This window comes from Bos grunniens, chromosome 8, assembly GCF_055505025.1.
Source record: "Bos grunniens cultivar Pamir isolate PY7600 chromosome 8, Bosgru_T2T1.0, whole genome shotgun sequence".
Classification (NCBI taxonomy): domain Eukaryota; kingdom Metazoa; phylum Chordata; class Mammalia; order Artiodactyla; family Bovidae; genus Bos; species Bos grunniens.
The window spans coordinates 37739201-37762179 of NC_141172.1; the positions used below are offsets into that span (position 1 = coordinate 37739201).

Sequence of the window (22979 nt, forward strand, 5' to 3'; positions counted from 1 at the left end):
AAACAAAACAAAAAAACCCCAGAAAACTAAAAACACAAGTAGCTTCTCCTCATCTCTGCACCTCAACTTCTTATTTCTAGCAATTAAGATTTCATGAAATATTTGCTCCCAGCCTAAGCTGTCATACCTCATAATAGAGGGCATTTATTGTTAAGAGAATATTTTCTGCAAATCCCAGGATTTTCATTTCTGCATGAAGTCTGGCTGAGCAGACTTTGTTATCCCCAAATCCGGCTTTTAAGACAAATTACTTATACTAGTAGCTAAGGGTTCCTTAAGTTCTGGCTCTATGGTTATATACTAACTGTGATAGGAAATTCAGTGTATTATCTTTAATTCCTTCAAAATACAGCCAGATAAGATTCACTGTTTTACATATAAAGAAACTAAGGCTAAGAGAGCATCAGCTGCCTCTGGTGATGTAGCTGGTTAGTGGCAGAGTTGCCTTCAACCCAGGCCTACACCTTCTCTTCGCCTTAAGGCTGGTTGTAAAGGAACAGACAGACTCAACTAGGCAACTTTATGAAATTACTCCCCGTTTCCTGCTTCTCCACAGTATTCTGCCCCGAGCTTATTGGGCTTCCAGGTAGTGCTAGTGTAAAGAATCTGCCTGACAATGCAGGAGACGTAAGAGATGTGGGTTCGATCCCTGGGTTGGAAAGATCCCCTGGAGGAGGGCACGGCAGAATACCCACTCCAGTATTCTTGCCTGGAGAATCCCATGGACAGAGAAGCCTGGAGGACTATGGTCCATAGTGTTCAAAAGTCAGATATGACTGAAGTGACCTAGCACGAACAAGGAGCTTTTTAAAGTCTTAAAAGACTTTGTGGCCTAAATGAAATTATTTCTAAAGATGGAAGGATGGAGCAATGGGTGGGTATACATATAGGGGAAAGGGTAGGGACTTCCCAGAATCCCTCAGAACACATGCAAACACAGCCACCTACTTTTCCTATGGTGACTGATCCTGTCTGGAGGCAAGTCTTTCAAACGATACTCCTAAGACTTCTAGTTACTGCCGTAAGGTCAAGCCCAGAATTTCACATCAGTCCTTCTCTACTCCTGACAACATCTACCAGTCAAAAGGAAGATATTTGTTACCCTCTACAAGTTTCTCATCCTGTGTCATCAGCCCCACTATATTCTTAGATACAAAGAGTGTTGAAAGCAGGATGTTTGAGTTTAAAAACAGTTTAGGAAAAAAAAATAATAATACTAAAAAAGAAATATGGCAAGGTGACATAGTTATCAAGGAACCAAGCCAATTAAGCTTGAAAAGCTGACTCATTTGATGATTCATTGACTAGAAGATTTTAAGAACTTATTTCAGTTGGTAGTGGTAAAAGTTCATTTGAGGATAAGATCTTGAGAGTCAAGCTGAAATGAAAGATTCCTGTCTCTGATATTACTGTGAAACACAAGTAAGGCTGAACTTTAGAATGAGATACTTCATAGAAGGAGAGAGCAAGAAGGGAATTTAAGAACTGTTTCATTCTAACTCGACTCCCACAAGAGAAGTAAAGTAGCTAGTTTGAGAAATCATAGGGTTTTAGGGCAAGAAGGAGACCTTATAAATTTACCTCCTAAAAGAAGAGTACCTTCTAGAGCATCATGAAAAATGGCATTTCCAGGCTATGAGACTATTTCCAAGAACTGGGAGGTTAACTTTTGATGAATATTTCAAGTTGTAAGCAAGTCCTTTTCAGTTCTGGGTGAAACTCTACTTAAATGTAACTTGTACCCATTGAACTTGACTTTCATGTCTTCCCTTAATAAACCTTCTTCAGGAGAAATACACCCAACTTTTAAGGTATTACTAGGTTATGGTGGTTTCCAGCCCCATCACCATCTTCGGTGCTTCCTCCAGATTTATTCCCACATATCAGTGTTCCAGTTAATAGATAGAGCCCAGAATAGACCAAATATTCTAGATGCAGTCTGGTCTAGATATAGTAGGAAGACGGCAAGACTATCTGCTCCCAGCTTTGAACAATATCCTGCTATTGGTGGTTCTGAAGTTCTCCTTAGTTTTTGGCAACTGGATTTCAATTCAGCTTGCATTTGTAGCTGTGGCACAGTTATAATTTACAAGTATGGTATCAGTCATATTTTTTCATATTAAGCCCCCAGAAAGAAGTCAATTTCTTACCAGTTACTTTGTCAGCCTGACTTCTTCTCCAATCATATTAATTTATTCACATGCATGTAAATGTAACACTTTATTATATGCTATGCTATGCTACAAATAAAGATATTCTGTGTCCTTGGCACCTCTCTGAATTACCAAACTGGTAATGTTACTAAAAGTAGAAATGGAGTAAATTAGGCAAGTTATTTAACTTCTCTGAACCAAGTTTCCTTATCTCTGATTTAGGAGTAGTTGCCCTACTCCCTTAGCTGTTAGGAAGGCTGCTTCCCAGGTGGCTTAGTGGTAAAGAACCCACCTGCCAATGCAGGAGACACATGTTTGATCCCTGGGTTGGGAAGATCCCCTGGAGGAGGAAATGGCAACCCACTGCAGTCCTCTTGCCTGGGAAATCCCATGGGCTATAGCCCATGGGGTCACAAAAGAGTCAGACATGACTTAGCAGCTCAACCAGAACATAGACATCTAAAAATGCTTGTCAGGGAGTCCAGTGGTGGTCCAGTGGCTAAGAATCTGCCTGCTAAAGCAGGGGACATGGATTTGATCCCTGGTCTGGGATGATTCCACACGCTGCAGGGCAACTAAGCCTGATGCCACAACTGCTGAATCAGAATTCTAGAGCCCACCGTCCGCAACTGCTGAAGCCTGTCACCCTGGAGCCAGTCCTCTGCAACAAGGGAAGACATGGTGATGAGAAGCCTGAGCACCGCAACTAAAGAAAGCCCATACACGGCAACAAACACCCAGTGTAGCCAAAAATAAATACATTTTTAAAATCCTTTGCAAATTTTAACTTGTCACAGGAATCTAACTTAGAATGATGATGATTGTCACTAATGTTGATAGAATTCGTTTGTTTTATTTGCTCCCTTCTTACTCCTGTTTGTAATGCCTGGTGATTTTTTTAAATAGCAGCCTTGCCCCCATTACTCCCCACTCATCATGGAAAATCCTCCAGGGCCAGTGAATTTCTCATCTTCCCCCAGGTCTCTAGTGTTTCTCCCTCCCATAGAAGCTCCCATCCACTCTGAATTTCTTTGCTTTATGGTCTGTTCCACACATCAGACAATTTTATGTGGCCTTGTTTTTATACAACTTTTCCTATATATGATGTATTCCTCCCACTTCCTATAAATTCCCCAGGGTGAAGCATATCTAATATAGACTTTGTATCTCACACAATGCTGATTGAGGTTCAGACTTTCAAGACAGAACTGGATAGATCCTGGGAACTAAACCTTTCCTCCCAGCAGCTCAGAAAGGGAGGACATGCCGTCCGGGTAGTCTGATGAATTTCCCACCTTGCTGATGAACATTCAGAAAAGTAGGGCCTCTATCAGCCTGAGCTTGAACTTTCATTTTGACTTGGGGGGTTATAGCTGGAGTTGTCAGTCTGGCATTTTTCCTAACACTTTCAAATGTCACATTTTAGCATCTAGTAGTCACTGTTCTTTCCTCCTCTTCATTTTTAGAACACTCAGAAGAGTTTTGTGTTTTGGAAAGACCCCTCTCGCTCCCCAGCCCCGAGTTTTCTGCCTTTAGGAGGGTGGTTCTTGAGGATGACTCCCCAGAGCACCACTCGGAAAGAACGCGAGACGCTCGTGCTGTCACATGCGTGTCAAGTGCTGAGCTGCAGCCCAGCCGAGCGGTGCGTGCAGCGGCCACTGCGGCGTTCAGCTAAGCAGGCAGGATGCTGGCAACCCCAGAACCTTCTCAAACTTTCACTTAGCAAATTTTCCTTTTAGTTTCTGTTTAGAGTCTCTTCAAAACACAAGTAAAAGTTTGCATCAGAAAGGGAAAAAACACGAGTTGTGCATACAAGAATTTTGCCAAACATATCATTATACTTGGTATGTGTGCCACGTTTTGATTTTCAATAAATACAGAACTTCTAAAATTTCAAAAATACTTTTAAACACTTTCAAATTTAATAATTTAGAATGTTAAATTTAAAGATAATTTTTCAGATTTAAATTGTTAAATGTGTTTTTCAAAACCTTTCAAATACAGGAAGAATATAACGAAAATAAAATTGGCCCTTGTACTTATCACATAAACAGAGAAAGTTACTGTTATCACCATACCACACAAATTGTACAGTTAAAAAAGCAAAGGAAAAGAGAGGAAGGGAGTAAAAAAAAGGAAGGAATATCAGCTTTTAGATTTTCTTCTCAAACCTGTTTTAAAAAATAGGACTCTATGGAATGTAACCTCAAGAATTTTGAAAGAAATGACAGATATACTGTATTCTTAATAACACTTATATCACCAGGAGTACCATTGCTGTTTCTGAACATCACAGTGTTTCAATGATCAATAAGTTTTACAGAGCTCTGGTTTCTGTATCACAAAGGACAGATGTACATGTGTGTGTGTGTGTGTGTGTGTGTATGTGTTTGTGTGTGATGCTTCATGAAATTGTGTGTAATCCCTGTGCAGGGGCCATACTATCTTTCTCAGTATCTTTCCAATTTTAGCATATATGTTGCTGAAGCATTTAAAGTATTTTTCAAAAGTCTTATGTGAAGTGTGAAAGTCACTCAGTCGTGTCTGACTCTTTGTGACCCCATGAACTGTAGCCTGCCAGGTTCCTCTGTCCATGGAGTCCATGGAACTCTACCCATGGAGTGGGTAGCTGTTCCCTTCTCCAGGGGATCTTCCCAACTCAGGGATCGATCCCCGGTCTTAGCCATCACAGGCAGATTCTTTACCATCTGAGCCACCAGGGAAGCCCAAGAATACTGGAATGGGTAACCTATGCCTTCTCCAGGCGATCTTCCCAACCTAGGAATCAAACCTGTGGCTCCTGCATTGCAGGCAGCTTCTTTATCAGTTGAGCTACCAGGGAAGCAATATATGTTATCAAAAAACCTTGTAAAATAGAGAAAAGGAGAAAATTACACTGAACTCTACCACTTTAACAAAACTCTATTAATACTTTAGTATACTTCTTTCCAGACTTTTGTCTGATTCTCACTGTTAACATTTTATTTGCTAGTTTCTTTGTACTCAACATTGTAATAGAAGGGAAACAGTTACTATGAGACTATTTATACCATTGCACCTGGGTGTTCATTGGAAGGACTGATGTTGAAGTTGAAACTCCAATACTTTGGCCACCTGGTGTGAAGAGCTGACTCTTTTGAAAAGACCCTGATGGTGGGAAAGATTGAGGGCAGGAGGAGAAGGGGACGACAGAGGATAAGATGGTTGGATGGCATCACCGCCTCAATGGACATAAGTTTGGGTTGGCTCCGTGAGTTGGTGATGGACAGGGAGGCCTGGTGTGCTGCAGTTCATGGGGTCGCAAAGAGTCGGACACGGCTGAGGTGCCTGAACTGAACTGAACACCATTGCTCCAGTCCGATTTTCTCTTTTTCTACATATACGTATATTACATTTACCTTTGTTTATTACCTTAGGTGTCTAGGGCTTTTATAGCATTTTAGTTAAGGAGAAACAGCTTTGATATCAGTTAGCTTTGGGTCTCGGAGAAGGCAATGGCACCCCACTCCAGTACTCTTGCCTGGAAAATCCCATGGATGGAGGAACCTGGTAGGCTGCAGTCCATGGGGTCGCTAAGAGTTGGACATGACTGAGCGACTTCACTTTCACTTTTCACTTTCCTGCATTGGAGAAGGAAATGGCAACCCACTCCAGTGTTCTTGCCTGGAGAATCCCAGGGACGGCGGAGCCTGGTGGGCTGCCGTCTATGGGGTCACACAGAGTCGGACACGACTGAAGCGACTTAGCAGCGGCAGTAGCAGGTCTGACTACTAGCTGTGTGAACTCAGGAAAGTTATTAAGCAACCTTGTTACAATTGTCTTACTGTCACTGAGGATAGCACTCTACCTACTTACCAGGTTCTGCCAGCACAAAAAGCGATAAAGTATATAAATTGAGTAACAGAATGACAGGCTCATGGTAAGCGTTCAATATATAAAAACTATTTCTCTACTTAAAATTATATCATAGTTATTTCATATTTCTACATAATCTTTATAACTAGATAATGATCTGTAATGCAAATATATATCACTATGACTAATTTGCTTCTGTTTTGTTTGACATTATTTCCAGTTTGGGGCCATCTAGATAACACTGTCGGAGAAGGCAATGGCACCCACTCCAGTACTCTTGCCTGGAAAATCCCATGGACGGAGGAGCCTGGTGCGCTGCAGTCCATGGGGTCGCTAAGAGTCGGACACGACTGAGCGACTTCACTTTCACTTTTCTCTTTCATGCATTGGAGAAGGAAATGGCAACCCACTCCAGTATTCTTACTTGGAGAATCCCAGGGATGGGGGAGCCTGGTGGGCTGCCGTCTCAGGGGTTGCACAGAGTCGGACACGACTGAAGCGACTTAGCGCAGCAGCAGCAAATAACACTGTATGGGCTTTCCGGGTGCTTCAGTGGTAATGAATTCACCAGCCAATGCAGGAGACCCGGGTTTGATACCTGGGTTGGGAAGATCCCCTGGAGGAGGAAATGCCAACCCACTGCAATATTCTTGCCGGGAAAGTCTCATGGACAGAGAAGCCTGGCAGGCTATAGTCCATGGAATCGCAGAGGAGGTGGACACGACTTAGCGACTAAACAACAACAGGTAACACTGTAATGTGTGTTTTAATATAATAATGTATTCCACTTCAGTCTATGGATTTCCTTTTTTAAAAAACCCTTGGAATGGTATTTTGGATAAAAGTATGAACCTTGACATGATTCTTGCTATTTATTCAATAATTTTTTCTAGTTCATTTTTTAAAAACTTGAGTAATCAAAGTATAGAGTTTTGTACATTTTTTTTTCTTTCAGTGTTATGGCAAAGCTTTTAAAAAATCATATATATATATATTTACATTTGTAATGAACATCTCCATGTTTATTGCTTTTTCTGTGTTTTTTTTTTTTATTATTTCCTCAGATTTAAATATGTAGAATTCCTCAAGCAAATGGTAGAAAAACTTTAAGAGCCCTGATCTATAGACAAATCACCTTCCTCCAAATTTGTACTGATTTATATGACCACTAACAACTTAAGACTGTGTGTGTGTCTGTGTTAAGTCACTTCAGTCGTGTGCGACTCTTTGTCTATAGACTATACTTATAGACTATATCCTGCCAGACTCAACTTCTATCAATTTAACAACATATTCTGGAGCTGCTGCTGCTAAATCACTTCAGTCGTGTCCGACTCTGTGCGACCTCATAGATGGCAGCCCACTAGGCTCCTCTGTCCCTGGGATTCTCCAGGCAAGAATACTGGAGTGGGTTGCCATTTCCTTCTCCAATGCATGAAAGTGAAAAGTGAAAATGAGGTCGCTCAGTCGTGTCTGACTCTTAGCGACCCTATGGACTGCAGCCTACCAGGCTCCTCTGTCCATGGGATTTTCCAAGCAAGAGTACTGGAGTGGGTTGCCATTGCCTTCACCGTATTTTGAGCATTATGTGTTAAAATTTTAAAAGGTTTTTGCCAATGTAATGATTTAAAAGGCCTACTTAAGTTTTGTTTTGCTTTGAATGTTAAATGACTTATAAAGCCTTTCATTTTTTTGAATTTTAAAGCAAGGGGAACTGAGACACTGGGATGTTGTCTGACTTGACTAGCAGCCTGATTATATTCCTCTTTGATCCATACAACACAAAATTTCAGGCATTGGTTGCTTCCTCTGTACTTCTTGCAGCTGTTCTGTTTTAAAATGGAATTCTGTTTTTATAGAACAAATAGAACTGAGCAGAAACCATGCTGCTCTCTTTGAGTTTGCCTCTCCTAAGTGGAGCCTGCTTTTGAGAATACACAGTTATAGGCAACATGTGTTGTAGGAGGCAGATGATGACCACCCTAAGTGTCCTAACAGGAAAGTTGACATCACCAAGGTCTTACCTTAAAGGTCCAGAAAATTGATTCTGTCAGTACACTCAGAATTAAACTAAAAAATTGGACCATGCTAACCAAATTCCTAGGACTTTAGTATAGTAAGAAATATCATCAATGTGCATATCAGAAATTGGTTCACAATATTCTATTCCCATAGAAAAATCTGTATGAAAAGTCAAATTGTAATCAGTTTGTTCAGGAGCTATAGAATTAGGATGGGGTGGGAAGAGAGAATGGTGGTTGGAATAATGTTAATAATGGCTGGTCATCAAGCTATATGAATCCAATGCATCCATCACCACTGGAGGGACAGACCACACAGGTGGTAGGAATGCATGTGCTGGAGGGACAGGGACCCCTTGCCACCGGATGTGCTCAAGATTCATTATTACAATTTTCTTCATTGGTCTCTTTTCCCTAGACTCTCTGCTTTTGTCCTCAATTCAATTCCACAGTATTTTGTTAAGATCTATGAGCCAATATTGGTTTGAGATCTCAGGTTAGTTCAGTTGCTCAGTCATGTCTAACTCTTTGAAACCTCATGGACTCCAGCATGCCAGGCTTCCCTATCCATCACCAACTCCCAGAGTTTACTCAACCTCATGTCCATTGAGTCAGGGATGCCATCCAGCTCTCTCATCCTCTGTCGTCCCCTTCTCCTCCCACCTTCAATCCTTCCCAGCACCAGGGTCTTTTCCAATGAGTCAGTTCTTCGCCTCAGGTGGCCAAAGTATTGGAGTTTCAGCTTCAGCATCAGTCCTTCCAATGAATATTCAGGACTGATTTCCTTTAGGATGGACTGGCTGGATCTCCTTGTAGTCCAAGGACTCTCAAAATTCTTCTCCAACACCACAGTTCAAAAACATTAATTCTTCAGCACTCAGCTTTTTTATAATCCAACTCTCACATCCATACATGACTACTGGAAAAACCATAGCTTTGACTTGATGGACCTTTGTTGGCAAAGTAATGTCTCTGCTTTTTAATATGCTGTCTAGATTGGTCATAGCTTTTCTTCCAAGGAGAAAGCGTCTTTTAATTTCATGACTGCAGTCACCACCTGTAGTGATTTTGGAGCCCAGAAAAATAAAGTTTGACACTGTTTCCACTGTTTCCCCATCTATTTCCATGAAGTGGTGGGACCGGATGCCATGACCTTCGTTTTCTGAATGTTGAGCTTTAAGCCAACTTTTTCACTCTCCTCTTTCACTTTCATCAAGAGGCTTTTGAGTTCCTCTTCACTTTCTGTCATAAGGGTGGTGTCATCTGCATGTCTGAGGTTATTGATATTTCTCCTGGCAATCTTGATTCCAGCTTGTGTTTCTTCCAGTACAGCATTTCTCATGATGTACTCTGCATATAAGTTAAATAAACAGGATGACAATATACAGCCTTGACGAACTCCTTTTCCTATTTGGAACCAGTCTGTTGTTCCATGTCCAGTTCTAACTGTTGCTTCCTGACCTGCATACAAATTTCTCAAGAGGCAGAAAACACTCAAGGAATAGGCAAAACACTCTCTGACATAAATCACAGCAGGATCCTTTATGACCTACCTCCCAGAGTAACGGAAATACAAGCAAAAATAAACTAATTGACCTAATTAAACTTAAAAGCTTTTTCACAACGAGGGAAACTATAAGCAAGGTGAAAAGACAGTCTTCAGAATGGGAAAAACAATAGGAAATAAGCAACTGACAAAGGATTAATCTCAAAAATATACAAGCAGCTCATGCAGCTCAATACCAAAAAAATAAACGATCCAATCAAAAAATGGGCCAAAGAACTATACAGACATTTCTCCAAAGAAGACATACAGATGACTAACAAACACATGAAAATATGCTCAACATCATGCATTATCAGAGAAATGCAAATCAAAACCACAGTGAGGTACCATCTCATGCCAGTCAGAATGGCTGCTATCAAAAAGTCTCCAAACAATAAATTCTGGAGAGGGTGTGGAGAAAAGGGAACCCTCTTACACTGTTGGTGGGAATGCAGACTAGTACAGCCATTATGGAGAACAGTGTGGAGATCCCTTAAAAAACTGGAAATAGAACTGCCATACGACTTAGCAATCCCACTGCTGGGCATACACACCGAGGAAACCAGAATGGAAAGAGACACATGTAGGCCAGTGTTCATCACAGCACTGTTTACAATAGCTAGGACATGGAAACAACCTAGATGTCCATTAGCAGATGAATGGATAAGAAAGCTGTGGTACATATACACAATGAAATACTACTCAGCTTTTAAAAAGAACACATTTGAACCAGTTCTAATGAGGTGGTTGAAACTGAAGCCTATTATACACAGTGAAGTAAGTCAGAAAAAAAAAACACACCAATACAGTATATTATGGCATATATATGCAATTTAGAAAGATGGTAACAATGACCCTATATGCAAGACAGTAAAAGAGACACAGATATAAATAACAGACTTTTGGACTCAGTGGGAGAAGGCGAGGGTGGGATGATTTGAGAGAATACATTGAAACATGTATATTACCATATGTGAAATAGATCACCAGTCCAACTTTGATGCATGAAATAGGGTATTCAAAGCCTGTGCACTGTGATGATGCTGAGGGATGGGATGGGGAAGGAGTTGGTAAGGGGGTTCAGGATGGGGGACACATGTACACCCATGGCTGATTCATGTCAATGTATGGCAAAAACCACTACAATAGTGTAAAGTAATTACCCTCCAATTAAAATAAATAAATAAATTTTAAAAAATAGAAAAGGCAGAGGAACCAGAGATCAAATTGCCAACATCCATTGGATCATCGACAAAGCAAGAGAGTTCCAGAAAAACATCTATTTCTGCTTTATTGACTATGCCAAAGTCTTTGACTGTGTGGATCACAAAAAACTGTGGAAAATTCTTAAAGAGATGGGAATACCAGATCACCTGACCTACCTCCTGAGAAATCAGTATGCAGGTCAGGAAGCAACAGTTAGAACTGGACATGGAACAACAGACTGATTCCAAATCGGGAAAGGAGTACATCAATGGTGTATATTGTCACCCTGCTTATTTAACTCATATGCAGAGTACATTATGAGAAACGCTGGGATGGATGAAGCAACAGCTGGAATCAAAATTGCTGGAAGAAATATCAATAACCTCATATTCAGATGACACCACACTTATGGGAGAAAGTGAAGAAGAATTAAAGAGCCTCTTGATGAAAGTGAAAGAGGAGAGTGAAAAAGTTGACTTAAAACTCAGCATTCAGAAAACTAAAATCATGGCATCTGGTCCCATTACTTCATGGCAAATAGATGAGGAATCAATGGAAACAGTGACAGACTTTATTTTTGAGGGCTCCAAAATCACTGCAGATGGTCACTTCAGCCATGAAATTAAAAGATGCTTGCTCCTTGGAAGAAAAGTTATGACCAACCTAGACAGCATATTAGAAAGCAGAGACATTACTTTGCCAAAAAAGGTCCATCTCATCAGAGCTATGGTTTTTCCAATATTCATGTATGGATGTGAGACTTGGACTATAAAGAAAGCTGAGAGCCAAAGAACTGATGCTTTTGAACTGTGGTGTTGGATAAGACTCTTGAGAGTCGCTTGGACTGCAAGGAGATCCAACCAGTCCATCCTAAAGGAAATCAGTCCTGAATATTCATTGGAAGGATTGATGCTGAAGCTGGAGCTCCAATACTTTGGCCACCTGAGGTGAGGAACTGACTCATTTGAAAAGACTCTGATGCTGGGAAGGATTGAAGAAGGGAGGAGAAGTGGAAGACAGAGGATGAAACGGTTGGATGGCATCACCGACTCAATGGACATGAGTTTGAGTAAACTCTGGGAGTTGGTGATGGACAGGGAAGTCTGGTGTGCTGCAGTCCATGGGGTCGCAAAGAGTTGAACATGACTGAGTGATTGAAGTGAAATGAACTGAACTTCATTCTTTCCTCAGTTATTTCTCCACTGTTCTCCAGTAGCATATCGGGCACCTCCAGACCTGGGGAGTTTATCTTTCAGTGTTCTATCCTCTTCTCTTTTCATACTGTTCATGGGATTCTCAAGGCAAGAATACTGAAGTGGTATTGCATTTGGGTTTGGGTTCTAGGACTTTGTAAATGAATAAACATCCAGCTCCTATTCGTGGGTATGATGCAGGCTTTTGGAGAAAACCAAACACATATGTAATTACAAAGTACCATGTGGTGTAAGCTTGACTGTATTACATGCCCTAGGACCAAGGGCGACCTGCAGAATCTTGAGGTCTTGTTCTGCTATGTGATGTGAGCTTTTATTGTGGACTTTACTTGGCTTACATGTAAAATGGAGATAAGAATAGCCTCTGTTTCATTGAACTGTAAAGGCTAAATAATGTGATACATGTAAAGCCATTAGAACTATGTCTGGCACATGGTATGAAAGTTAGCTACAATGATAAACAATTAACCTCATGATGGCTACTGACACTATAACATTGGTTATCTATTGTTTCAAGCTCAACAAAAGGAATAATGTATAGTCCAAATCTGGCACTTTAACACATCTAAATGCCATAGAGGTAAGAAATACATCATCAGAAAAGGCAGGATGATCAACTTTCAAAAATGTGATATTTTAGAAGTATTTTTCCTCAGGGTCTTATGTGAGAGCAATACTTTTCTTAGAATAGGCTTCTGACATCTTGTGCTATATATTCTAGGAGAAGCCCACAGAAACATCTGGGCTCTTCCAACATCTCAGCACAAATGACATCACTAGGATTCTTATCCATCTATCCCAATATCTGGCAGATATCAGGGTTACATTCATCTTTGTCTTCTCAGCCTAGTGGTGAGTGACAAAGACCGTAATTTAGCCATCTTAAATCACCAGAGCCTTGTGGATAGTAAGAGCTCATCAACTGTTGACTGATTAAATAACTGGCTTTGATGGTAAACATTGGTTTTCCTCTCCAGCATCCATTTATAATTTGGGGTCCTACCGTATTCTACATTTTAAGTTCACATGTACTAAGTGGAAAAAAAGGGTAATGCCAAAGAATGTTCAAACTACATTATAATTGTGCTCATTTCACATGCCAACAAGGTTATACTCAAGATCCTTCAAGCTAGGCTTTAGCAGTATGTGGACCAAGAATTTCCAGATGTACAAGCAAGGCTTTGAAGAGACAGAGGAACCAGAGATCAAATTGCCAACATTCATTGGATCATGGGGAAAGCAAGGGAGTTCTAGAAAAATATCTACTTCTGCTTCACTGATTACACCAAAACCCTTGACTGTGTGGATCACAACAAACTGTAAAAAGTTCTTAAAGAAATGGGAGTACCAAATCACTTTACTTGTCTCCTGAGAAACTTGTATGTGAGTCAATTGGCAAGAGTTAGGATTGGAGGTGGAACAACTGACTGGTTCAAAACTGGGAAAGGAGTATGTCAAGGCTGAATATTGTCACCTTATTTATTTAACTTATATGCAGAGTACATAATGCAAAATGCTGGGCTGAATGAATCACAAGCTGGAATCAAGATTGTTGGGAGAAATATTAACAAACTCAAATACGCAGATGATACCACTCTAATGGCAGAAAGTAAAGAGGAACTAAATATCCTTTTGATGAAAGTGAAAGAGGAGACTGAAGAAGCTGGCTTTACATGCAACATTAAAAAAACTAAGATCATGGCATCCAGTCCCATCACTTCATGCCAAATAGATGGGGAAAACGTGGAAGCAGTGACAGATATTATTTTCTTGGGCTCCCAAATCACTGTGGATGATGAGTGAAGCCATGAAATGAAAAGATGCTTGCTCCTTGGAAGGAAAGCTATGACAAACCCAGATAGCATAGTAAAAAGCAGGGACATCATTTTGCTGACAAATGTCTATATAGTCAAAGCTTTGGTTTTTCCAGTGGTCATGTATAGATGTGAGGGTTGGACCATAAAGAAGGCTGAACTTCAAAAAATTGATACTTTCGAATTATGGTGCTGGAAAAGACTCTTGAGAGTCCCTTGGACTGCAAAGAGATCAAACCAGTCAATCCTAAAGGAAGTTAATCCTGAATATTCATTGAAAGGACTGACGCTGAAGCTCCAATACTTTGGCCACTTGATTCGAAGAGCTGACTCATTGAAAAAGACCCTGATGCTGGGAAAGATCAAAGGCCAAAGGAGAATGGGGTGGCAGAAGATGAGACAGTTAGATAGCATCACTGACTCAATGGACATGAATCTGAGCAAACTCTGGGAGATTGTGGAGAACAGAGGAGTCTGGTGTGCTGCAACAGTCCATGGGATCACAAAGAGTCAGACATGACATAGTGACTCAACAAAAACAACAGTTGAGTGGAGCTCCAAACTTAAGACATAACTCACATATTCTTTTTCTTCTAGTGATAGGTTTAGGAGAGGGCACATGACATAAACTTGTCTAGAGTTAATATATGAATTGCTGCAAATGCTGGCAAAATGGCTTTTTGTGTGTGTGTAGATTTGAACATGGAAGGTTTAATAACTACTGCAACCACCTTGTGATCACAAAGGGAAATGATTTTCAAATGTAGAGTCAACAAAAAGGCAACAGAATGAAGAGATAGTGGAGAGAACTTCGACAGAGATACAGAAAATATTGTTAGACACCTCTGCCCAACTGTACCTTTGGTGGCACCTTTGACTCTTCGGTTAACATAAGCTGACACGTTCTGCTTTTTAATTTAAGCCAGTTTACATCAGATATTCTTTTGTTTGCAACCAAGTGATATAACTTATTCTGCAAAGTGCATGTTAAAATAAGTTAATTTTGTTCTATACTCATGGCCAAAGCCGTTTCTAGTTGTTATTTTTTTTACTCAGTTAATCAAGAAATGGTTTTTCCAGTAGTCATGTATAAATGTGAGAGTTGGACTATAAAGAAAGCTGAGAGCTGAAGAATTGATGCTTTTGAACTGTGGTATTGGAGAAGACTCTTGAGAGTCCCTTGGACTGCAAGGAAATCTAACCAGTCCATCCTAAAGGAAATCAGTCCTGAATATTCATTGGAAGGACTGATGTTGAAGCTGAAACTCCAGTACTTTGGCCACCTGATGCAAAGAGCTGACTCATTGGAAAAGACCCTGATGCTGGGAAAGATTGAAGGCAGGAGGAGAAGGGGACAATAGAGGATGAGATGGTTGGATGGCATCACTGACTCAATGGACATGAGTCTGAGTGAACTCTGGGAGTTGGTGATGGACAGGGAGGCCTGGTGTGCTGCAGTCCATGGGGTTGCAAAGAGTCAGACACGACTGAGCCACTGAATTGAACTGACTGAATCAAGAAATACCTAATAGGCTCTTGTTATATGGTGAGATGTCACAAAGTTTAAGCAAGTTCCTTGTCCTACAGTTCAATTGGAATTCATCATCTCTGTATTTTTCCTCTCACAAGGAATACATCTCCTTTACTCAGATAAGTTTTGATCCAACAACGAGATCCTTTGAACTGTTCTTGGTTCTAAGCCTACCTTCCTCTACTCTGACCTGCTGGTGGTAGGGCTCTGATTCAGCAAACCTCCTTTACCAGCCTTCTTTGCCTGCTGACTTCCTGTTTAATAAATGGGAAGCCTTAGGGACTGGAATGTGGGAAGGGGAGAATTTCTTCCTATTTCTAGTTCCTGAATGTGTCGTAGCAGTAGACAGCAGAAAGGGAACTGTTCTCTGCAGTTCTAATATCTGGATTTCCTTGGTATCACTTTTTACTCTTTCTGCCTTCTAATATTTTTATAACCAATTCCTTATATTAAATACACTGTTTTTCTGACTGAACCCTGGATGATACAGTATTTGATACTAGGAGTGGTTTCAGGAAACAGACTTTCAAATCAGGAATCTGGATTCATTTGCTTTGCACTCAGAGCTAAGCTCTTCACCAATGGACGATGGCAAGTGGTAATTTATGGAATGTGATGACATCATGATTTATTGATGACAGATGACATCATCATCTCTTCTTCTCAGGTTTAATGCCACTGGTCAGCTGGCTTTTGGAGATCAAGTAACTGCTGTATGTGATCATTATGGTAGAGAAGATGACTATAAGGAAAGTAAGGTGAGATGGCTACTTCTGATGGTGATATAGTGCTTGCAGGAAAAAAATTACAAGCTCATATCTTTCAACTCAAATCATCTTCAGGGCATCAGAGTGCTCCTAAGGCTGCTCCTCAGAGTATCTCTTATTCCCTCTACATATAGGAGACATACCTAAAACATTCAGACCCAAACTAAGCATCCACAGACTGGCCAAATCTCAAATGTCAAAGTTTAGGCAGTAATTTGGAAGGCATAGGACTCTGAGGAATGGAAACATTTGAGTAGACTTGGATGAAGCTGAGAATCTTGAATCTCTCAAGTATCCTTGAACTTCCTTTGAATAAGCCTCTATTTCCTATTTGATGATACTAGCCTTCCTTTGCTTGAAAACCTGTAATGACTCTATATGGAGCAGTTGCCTTGCATGGAGATCCCTATTCACTTTAAACTCCTTTGCTCCCAACTTTCATGGCCTTCAATCTTTTATTTGGAGTCAGATCCCAGCCTGCTTAGGGAGAGAAGGGCAGTCTTGTTCAGGAGGAAGAGGGTTATACTCCAGAAGAATGACAAGATTTGGTTAAGTTTATATTAGAAGAAACATATCTAATATAATAGAGGGTGGATTCTAAGGTATCAGACCAAGGTGAACAGAACATAACATTGGGTTGGGGCTTAATTTAGGTAGCCCTGATATAATACACATTCCATAGATTTTTGGACTTAATGCTATGGTAAACTGTTACAATAATAGGCCCCAGAGAATCATGCCACTCTGTATATTGTGCCCTTATGTAACCCCTTCCACAAAGGGTTTTGGCATAGCCGTCTGACTTGCTTTGGCCAATGAGACTGGAACAAATGTGATGCGAACAGAAACCTGTAAAGCCCTTGCATGTTGGGGTTTGCCTTCTTTTTTCCTGTTCTGGACCAGCTTCCATGTTGATGAAGCCTGACTAACCTGTGCGAGACACATGGCCCACTAGCAATCAGCAGCAATCCAAGACATGTAAGACCAGCTGAGACCAGCATCTTTCAGCCTATCTGTCAAACTGCCAGACTGACTGCAAACACATGAATGAGCCCAGCTGACATGTAAGGAAGAAGTGCCCCAGTTGAGCCCAACCCCAATTGCTAACCTACAAAATCATAAAAACATATGATAAATATAAGCCACTAAGTTTTGTTATACAGCAAAAGCTAGGTAAAACAAATGTAGTTTGAGCAGCTGGGAGTGGCTCAGTTTGCTTGTCTCAGAAACCTATGTTCAACAATACATTCAATGATATTGACTTGATAGAATTTCTCTGGAATAATGTATAGAAAGGAGTTAATGGCTTAGGGAGATAGGAATAATGGAGTAATTTATCATGTAACCTATGTGTCTTTCCTCACTTTGAAAGGGTCCAAGGGATGTTTCCCTCATTAAAGCATTGAGAAATGCATTAGTGAGGGAGCCCCAGCAATCTTGAATACCTCCAGGGAGCTGTTTTCTGTAGGCCAAAGTTGATGCTGGATAATGCTGCCACTGAGATGGGCTTCCTGATTTCAGTGGAGATGACTGGATCCCAGAGTGGGGGTGGGGGACCGGGGGCAGCGGTGGGTGTCTGGCCTACCAAAACACTACTTGACCCATATGACAGAAATTTGACTTATCACAGTTAAGAGTCAGCTTCTTGCCCCGTTCCTAGACCCGACCAGTTCACAGATCTGAAGCTCCTGGTTGAGGAGGAAAATTGGACCCTTAAGAAAGGACTGTGCAACAATGCTGCAAATACTTAGTGGAGGTCTTCCTCCAAGCTATCCCTAAAGGGACATAGTCATTTACTAAGGTGTCTGTGCATTGGGAGAAATGAAAATATCCAAACTTTTCAGGGATTCCAAAATACTGCTCTGAAATCACACTAATCCTGCTGCTGCTGCTAAGTCACTTCAGTCGTGTCCGACTCTGTGTGACCCTATAGACGGCAGCCCACCAGGCTCCCTCGTCCCTGGGATTCTCCAGGCAAGAACACTGGAGTGGGTTGCCATTTCCTTCTCCAATGCATGAAAGTGAAAATCGAAAGTGAAGTCGCTCAGTCATGTCTGACCCTCAGCGACCCCATGGACTGCAGCCTACCAGGCTCCTCCGTCCATGGGATTTTCCAGACAAGAGTACTGGAGTGGGGTGCCACTAATCCTTAGGAACCCCAAATAACACTGTGATCTAATGGTCAAAATAGGGGCTTAGAGTCATCAGGTGATAAACAAAGTTTGGGTCCAATTCCAGCTTATCATGGATCTGTGACCCATGCATCCATTAAAAATGAGAATTAGGAAGCCTAGTCAGCAACATATTTGTGGATTTACTCATGTGTGCTCAGTCGCTTCAGTCATGTCTGACTCTCTGAGACCCTATGGGGTATAGCCTGCCAGGTTCCTCTGCTCATGGGATTCTCCAGGCAAAAATACTCGAGAGGGTAGCCATGCCCCCCTGAGGGTAATCTCGACCCAGGGACTGAACATCTCTTATGTCTCCTGCATTTGCAGGCAGGTTCTTTACCACTAGCACCACCTGGGAAGCTCATCTGTGAACATATGTACAACGACAAACTTGAAAAAAGGACAGAAAATGACATGTTAACAACTATACCAAGACGCTGTACAAGTCTGGACAAAGCAACTGCTAACAGCAAAAATGAAAATACTTGTGTTTGGATGATGGCGTCATAGGTGATTTTTGCTTGTTTGGCTTTCTCAAGTCCTCAAACTCTCCCAAATGCTGTTTTTGCTTTCTTTGTAAAAGGGACTTTTTTTTTTTTTAATACTTGGAACTCATTTAGCTCTTCTTCTTTGAGGATTACCATTGCACAACTTTCTGGCCAATCATATTAAGGTCATGGTAAGTAAGAACATTGAGTGTAGCCACTCTGTCCAGTGCTGTAATGAGTCTCAGAGCCAGTCATGCATGAGGCATCGCTCACATACAAGATACTGCAGGAATGACAAAATCTCACTCTTTTCCCACCCTCTAGGAGCATATAGCTAAGGGGACGATATAAAATGTGCTCAAATCCTCATGATTCAAAACTGAAAATAGATAACTGTTTCAGAGAGGGACAAAGAAAACACTGCTCCACCCAAAGTAAAGAGAGCTCATATTCAGTAGGGGGAAAAAAAAACCCAGAAAATATTCACTGGCAGAACTGGCATCTAAAGAAAGCATAGGGTTTTGTGAAGGCAAATCGTGCAGGGGACAGCACAAGGCATACTGGAGGACTGAAGAGCCCCTTGACTTAGCTGGGGAATGCGGCATGTATAGGAGAGCCTGGGGACAAAACCCCTTGGCTGGAAATCCTTGGAAGCTCACTTCTCCCTTAGGGTTAGGATTTAGGAGAAATATCCTGCAGACAGACTAGCTTAATAGTGTCCAGACATTGCCCATTTAGCAAACAGTAGTGGCTGGTACATAGGGGGATTACCAGTGGTACTTGTCATTTAACAGGTACTTACCATGTGCTGTACATGCTAAGTGCCTGATAAAGGAAGATGCTAACTGTCTTTTTTATATTACAGCTGGGCCTTCATATTGAGTTTCCACATCCAACTAAGGATTGAAAATACTAGAAAAGAATTGCAGAAAATTCCAAAAAGCAAAACCTAAATATGCTCTTCAACTATTACACAGCATTTATATTGTAGTTACAACTATTTTACTTAAGCACTTACACTGATTGGGTCTTATAAGTAATCTGCAGATGATTTAAAGTATATGGGAGAACATGAATAGATTACACAAAAATATGGCACCATTTTGTATAAGGGACTTGAGCATCCACAAATTTGGTATCTGAGGGGGTCCTGGAGCCAGTTCCCTGAGATACCAAGGGAGGATTGTATTCATCTTTTAGATAAGGAAACTGATGCTTAGAGATCAGATGATATGTACAAAGTTGTGTAATTCATATACAGTTGAGGTGGGGTTGGAATCTCTGACATCAGAGCCTGTCTTCTACTTCCTGTAGTGCCTCTTTGGAAACAGTAAGAGTGAAATCAATTCTAGACCAGGAAAAAGGACTACAGGGTGTATGTAACCAGTAAAGGACACATGGTGGGGTGTAATGAATATGGTTTCATTGTTCTAGTTCTATCCTTTCCAAGCTAACCAGGCAGCCTTAACCAAATTTCTTAACCTCTCTGTGCCTCAGTTTCCTTATCTTTAAAATGGAGACATGAATAGTGCCTTTCTTAGAGGGTTTTGAGAGAATTCATTTTAATAATATGTATAAAATGCTAGACAACATCAGGTGGGAAGTACTTGGTAAATGTTAATCATTATGGTTGTTAGGCTGTACTGTAGAACATTTCTCACACTAGGACACAATGCTTAGTGCTCTTCTTCCCCAAAGAACCCTGAATTTTGGGATACTGGAGCTAGGGAGCCCTGTCCCAATTTGGTGTTTAAGAAAATAACCCTGATCTAGGACTAAAGATGGTGGTATTTTGACAGAAGCCATTATTCCACCAGGTTCCTACAGAGTTAAATATTACCACCCAAGGATGCAGCATGCCAATCACGTATCAGTGGAGATGTGCAGCCCACATGGACAGACCTGCTTCCTCGGGGAGAAGGTCCTGTCTGCCTGCTCTGACCTCTGCACGATTAGGAGGTGCTTCCTTCCCCAGCAGGGGCCCCAGACCAACACATGGGACCTGGGAGACAGCTGTGGGACCCTGCCCTTCTAAAGAGGCATTTGAGTGTGCTGCAAAGGCTTTTAAACCTATGGGAGCCAATTGGCCTTATGGAACATTAAACTTACTGATCTGGATGGTCCCTGAGGAAACCACTTAGCCAAAAGCAGAACATCTGGAACATTTTGAAGAACTGAGTTTTATTCTTCAATGGCATTCTTTGATTTTCAACAGAAGAAACTGAGATATTACATAATTGTCTATTATCCACTTTCACCCCCCTTCATTCTCATCAACCTAAAATTATTCTTTGTCTGTGCATCAGTTAAAAGAGTTTGCTTGAAGCACATTCATCATCTGTTATACTTGATAATGTTTACATTTGGATAGTTTATAGGTCAGCTAATGCCTTGAATGTACTAGCACAAAGACCAAATTGAACATGATCAGCCTGATGGACCACATCCAGTTACCCTCCTCCTTGACACATGATAATGGAGTCCCACAGGTTTTCTAGTACTGACCATCAGAGGTCATGGCTAGTGACCATCACTCTATCACAGACCTGGAAACTGAGCTACTGAAAGGTTAAGTTTAAAGTCAAAGAGAAGACTAGGAAAGGACCCTTAGTTTGGTGCTTTGACCATTATAGCTACTCATCTGAAATTTTTGCAGAAATAGCATATTAGTATGACAAAACTTAAAATGTGTATGATTGGCTTCTGACGTTAAGAAGACAGGATTTTTTGAAGGGAAGATGTAGTTTGCTTTTGCTTTTAAAATACCATTCAACACAGTTCCATTACAAGTTAAAATCAATGCTTTGTGATTTAGATCTCAGAAAAATACTCAATGGCTTTTCTCCACAATCTGTAGTTGACCACTCTGTGTACTTCAATGCTTAAACATTTCATTAAAACAACACAGATGTTTTCTAGCTTCCTGTAAACCATAAAACATGTCAATTATGGCTTGACTTTGTATAAAGTCCTGTCTGTGAACTCACAGTCTCAATAGGCTTGTTCAGTATCCAGAGGAAACTACACATAAAAATAACTCCACTGGCAATCTTCTGTCCATTTCTGTAACTGGAAACTTCTACTTGTCTCTGCTTCTGGAAACCACTTTGGAAACTTAAGGAGAAATAATTCCCTCTGTTTCCAGTCTGGAAGAAAAAAGAGCCAGAGGACCCTCAAGGGGGTCCAGGATCCACTGTGGTTGTTTTCTAAAGTGCAGTAGTGTGTGCGTGGAGCCACGGGCTGTGGGGGAGAGAGCCCAGGTCAGTGGAGGGGCAGTCGCCTGACTTTCCGTTACACAGTGGTGGGTGCTGCCTAGTCGTGCTGCAGTCTCCAGAATAAAGTGCTGATTTATACAAAGACAATTGAAAAGTACAAACAACAAGCTCTGCAGGCCAGGGGATTCTTGTTCAGAGTCTAGAAGTTTCTTGAGGATGTCCTATCAGGTCACCCCAGCTCCTGAGACCACAGGTTCAAATCTGGAGAGAAAAGTTCACAAACAGAAAAATCATTTTTCTGACTGGAAAATACACAAACTCTCAAAGTCTGATTGGAGTGAGAAAATTGGAGTTAAAAACAAAAAAAAAAAGCTCAAAGGCAGCAGGGCTTAAAGCTTTCTTTTCACCCCCTCGACAATTTGCCCTAGTCCAAATCTTTAGTTTCTCTCCCCAGGCTGATGGCAAGAAGCTCTCTCCTCTGTTCTCTGAGCTGCAGGCAGCTGAGAAATACTGGAGCAAAGTTCAAGGGGCTTACCTATTCAGACCTTTCATTGTGTCAGATATTTCTGTTTATTCCTGGAGATGCATTTTCCTCCACCCTGCTCAGCTTGTGCACGTCCTAGGACTGCATCACTAGCCTCTCTTTCCTCTGGTTTCCATTCCATTTTTCCCCTCAAGTATCAGAGAGAGAGGAGATTGCATGGGATAGGAGAGTAAGGTTGGGAGATCTCTTCCTCAGTCACCTACTGGACAGGCTACAGGTCCGTTTTATCCCTCTCTTAAAGCCTACAGCTCTGTGGTCTGCCCTTTCCTCCTGCAGTTCTCACCAGGCTTCTGAAACTGCTCCCTTCCCTTTCCCCTTCAGTCTGAGGATGCTGGGCCCCCTGAGACTAGCAAGAGCAGGGACCAGTGTCCATCTGTATCCTCTATCATATCCTTTTATAATGAATTGATAAAACATGTAAACTATTTTCCTGAGCCCTGTGAACAGCTCTAGC

General features: G+C 41.2%; 1 protein-coding gene and 1 non-coding gene across 9 annotated transcripts in view; both read right to left on the reverse strand.

Moving 5' to 3' along the window:
* The window catches only part of PDCD1LG2 (programmed cell death 1 ligand 2), a 93430-nt gene that overhangs the window by 9232 nt on the left and 61219 nt on the right, over window positions 1-22979 (reverse strand). For 4 of the 8 annotated variants that reach the window (XM_086415226.1, XM_086415224.1, XM_086415220.1 and 1 more), the window contains one exon: window positions 20931-22242. The exons of the other annotated variants lie outside the window; for them this stretch is intronic. In XM_086415226.1, coding sequence (XP_086271352.1) covers window positions 22237-22242 — 6 coding nt within the window. In that variant the 3' untranslated portion in view covers window positions 20931-22236. Of the gene's footprint in view, window positions 1-20930; window positions 22243-22979 lie in introns of those variants that run through there. 8 annotated transcript variants of the gene reach the window in all.
* LOC147366932 (U6 spliceosomal RNA) lies at window positions 4542-4644 on the reverse strand. Its single transcript, XR_015132241.1, has one exon. It is a non-coding gene; the product is annotated as a U6 spliceosomal RNA (small nuclear RNA).